This window comes from Perca flavescens, chromosome 6 (assembly GCF_004354835.1).
Source record: "Perca flavescens isolate YP-PL-M2 chromosome 6, PFLA_1.0, whole genome shotgun sequence".
Classification (NCBI taxonomy): domain Eukaryota; kingdom Metazoa; phylum Chordata; class Actinopteri; order Perciformes; family Percidae; genus Perca; species Perca flavescens.
Genome location: NC_041336.1, coordinates 28306932 through 28309699, shown reverse-complemented (window position 1 = coordinate 28309699; position 2768 = coordinate 28306932). Strand labels below are relative to the sequence as shown.

Here is a 2768-nt window from a genome sequence, read left to right as displayed (position 1 = left end):
TAACTTGTGTACGGGGTCAATAGGCAACAAGAAAAGGCGAACAAGCAATAAACAAGTGCATAATACAGAAATGTTATCATCAAAACATCTGAAGAAATTAAAAGATAGATACAGCATAAAACTTTACTTTGTGTAACTGTAAAACTACGAGCTACTGTACTTTGTCTCATGCAAAGTACAGTAGTTTGTGAGAAAGCACAAAGCAACATCAAGCAACGGCTTTCTGTCTCCTTTTACTCCTTTGTTACTATTGTGGTAATATCATCTTCTGTTTCTTTTCCCTCTGAAAGCACAAAGACACCACACATTACTTATCCATTTGCAGTTTGTAGTCAATGCATTCACCGGTTTATTGAAGCTGTGTACTTACTGAACCACTTCTGGAGGGTCTCAGATCTCCGCAGCACGATATACAATAAACCAAACACCAATAGGATGCCAAAGAAGCCCCCAATGACACAGCCAATGAGAGTGACGAAGCTGGCACTGTTATCTGGGAGAGGAGATTTAAGATTTTTTTTTTTTATCTAAAATTCTTAAATGGAATAGCCAGCTTGTGCAAAATCTAATCAAAGTCAGTCAACTACCTCTTAGAGAGCACTCTTGTTGTGCTTCTCGAATATATTAAATGAATAACAATGATTTAAACATGTATTTATTCTGTGATAAACGTGGTGAGAAAATATAGATACTGAATTGTAATAGAAGAGTCTTCACCATAAACATGTAGGACGGCAGCAGGTGCATCAGGATTCTTTGACTGCTGACATACGACTTGTGTGCCGTTGTCGGAGAAAGAAGTTCCCTTGAGGGTCCACACGGCCAACGACTCTTCTGTCTTCATAAGACAACTCCCATTGAGAACCTGAGGAGAGCGACAGGGACGGGAAGGAAGAGGGTTTCCGATGAGAGGGAAGAATAAGAGATTGAAAAGAATATAAACATGATGTGAGCTGGGGAAATGCTCTAGCCACTCTTAAAAGAGAGAGAGAGAGAGAGAGAGAGAGAGAGAGAGAAGAGAGAGAGAGAGATATTTCACTCTTAAGAAGAAAAAGTATGAACTATGAACTGAACTAATTCATTTTAAAATTTGTGACCTGAACTTTGAACTAGTTCATGTAGAAAGTGAACTTTCCCAACACTGGATTTACCCTGCAAAGATCTGAGGAGCAAGTAACCATAGTCCTCATAAATCCACCAAGGTTTAAAATACCAACACAAAGAAAGCGGAAGGTCACAGACAGACATCAGGCCGAAATGAAAGACATCCAGCGGAATTTCTGGTGGCACCTGAACAATCCCTGAGGTGGAAGGTCGTGGATATAAATACAGAACCAGGCGGTGACCAGCTCACCTGGGCGATACCTTCCACGTGGCCCATGGGGCATGTGAGGCTGTAGTTGCCGTGACTCCCGTAGAAGGTGAACGTGAAGTTTGGAGAAGCTTTGGGCACTCCGCAGCGAAACACTGCAGTTTGTCCCACAGCCACCGTGATGTCAGCTGGCCGTGTGCGGTAACTGAGAGCTGCAGGGTTTGATGCTGAAGTGGTGATGGCGGTAGTGGTTTGAGCTGAAACAGTGATGACCAATTGGAAATAATTGGATAAAATCCAAAAATAATTAAAACAATGTATATTATATAGGCTACAGATGTAATACTAGACTACTAAATCACTTTCCATTTAACAAATCAAATACATGTTGATGATCACAAAAGGAAGCATTGGAATTCAACTTGTTTAGACTGCTATGGTTCTTTTTTCACACCACATAAGCAGGCAGCATGAGAGAGATCACACATCGTGGCCTGATATTACGCAGATAAATGTTGAGTTGAGCTGTTTTTCTAAGCAAAAACAAATATCCACCCATCCTTGTTGTTTGTCGCTAAGAGGAACTTAGTACTGCCTGCATCTTAGATAAGACCTAAAGCAAAGTCCCTCCACTGCCGTCATAAACATTTGAATATTCTAATGAAGCTCAGCGTAAATTCTTAAAGGAAGACTTCATATACCTTTTCCATCACTCATAATGATCAGCGGTTTCATGGTACGTCACTTGTCAGTAGTAATCAGAGCAGCTGTGTCGTGGTTAGTTAAACCAATCAGGGTCGGCCATTTGTCGACGAGCATATCACAGCTTGATACCCTGCTTTAAATCTGCTCTCTCTTCCGCGGTTGGCAGTTGTCGTTTCAGGAAATAGAGTGCGTCCCGTCTCCTCCCCTTCTGCCACCGGTGGTCACGCCCTCGGACCTGGGTTTCGTCTAAGCTTGGCTGTCGATGGTTCCTCTGCTCATTCACCACCACCAGTGTCTGGACTCCATCAGGGGATTTGTTTGGGATTCCTTAAACCCTTTAGGATATTTGGGTTCGATGGAGTCCAATCTCCAGAGACTTGTACATTTACATGTTTGTATGTACAATAAATATGTCATAATTGCAAAGAAGTCTCTCCTGATTGAAATGACTAGAAATCATGTTTCCCCCGGAAGATTTTCTTGGAAGGGTGGAAAGATTTGTGATTCACAAAATCCTCCAGTGACTCCATTAAGTTTTTTTTTTTTTGTCACAAACTGCAAATCATTAGCCACAGGTTTAACCAGGTATGTGGATGTTTAGACTGTATTGATTTTATTGGAGTAAGAACTGGAAACTTTAATCCTGGATTGTTACCTGAGGAGGGTGCGGTGATTTGGAGCACAGCAAATAGGAGCAAGCAGATATGAAAAACCCTTCTCTTCTTCCACATCTCTCCTTTACCCCTCTCCT

At 41.7% G+C, this 2768-nt stretch overlaps 1 protein-coding gene across 2 annotated transcripts; it reads right to left on the bottom strand.

Annotated features, from left to right (window-relative positions):
* Nucleotides 1-207: 207 nt before the first annotated feature.
* LOC114556487 (uncharacterized) lies at nucleotides 208-2768 on the bottom strand. 2 transcript variants are annotated; one of them, XM_028579393.1, is made up of 5 exons: nucleotides 2673-2768; nucleotides 1355-1569; nucleotides 718-865; nucleotides 371-493; nucleotides 208-283 (listed from the first exon to the last, which is right to left on the bottom strand). In XM_028579393.1, the coding sequence occupies exons 1-5, from the start codon at nucleotides 2746-2748 to the stop codon at nucleotides 234-236; spliced, it is 612 nt and encodes a 203-aa protein (XP_028435194.1). In that variant the 5' UTR covers nucleotides 2749-2768; the 3' UTR covers nucleotides 208-233. The 2 variants fall into 2 exon arrangements, with proteins under 2 accessions (XP_028435194.1, XP_028435195.1); XM_028579394.1 differs by lacking the exon at nucleotides 2673-2768 and adding an exon at nucleotides 2014-2050.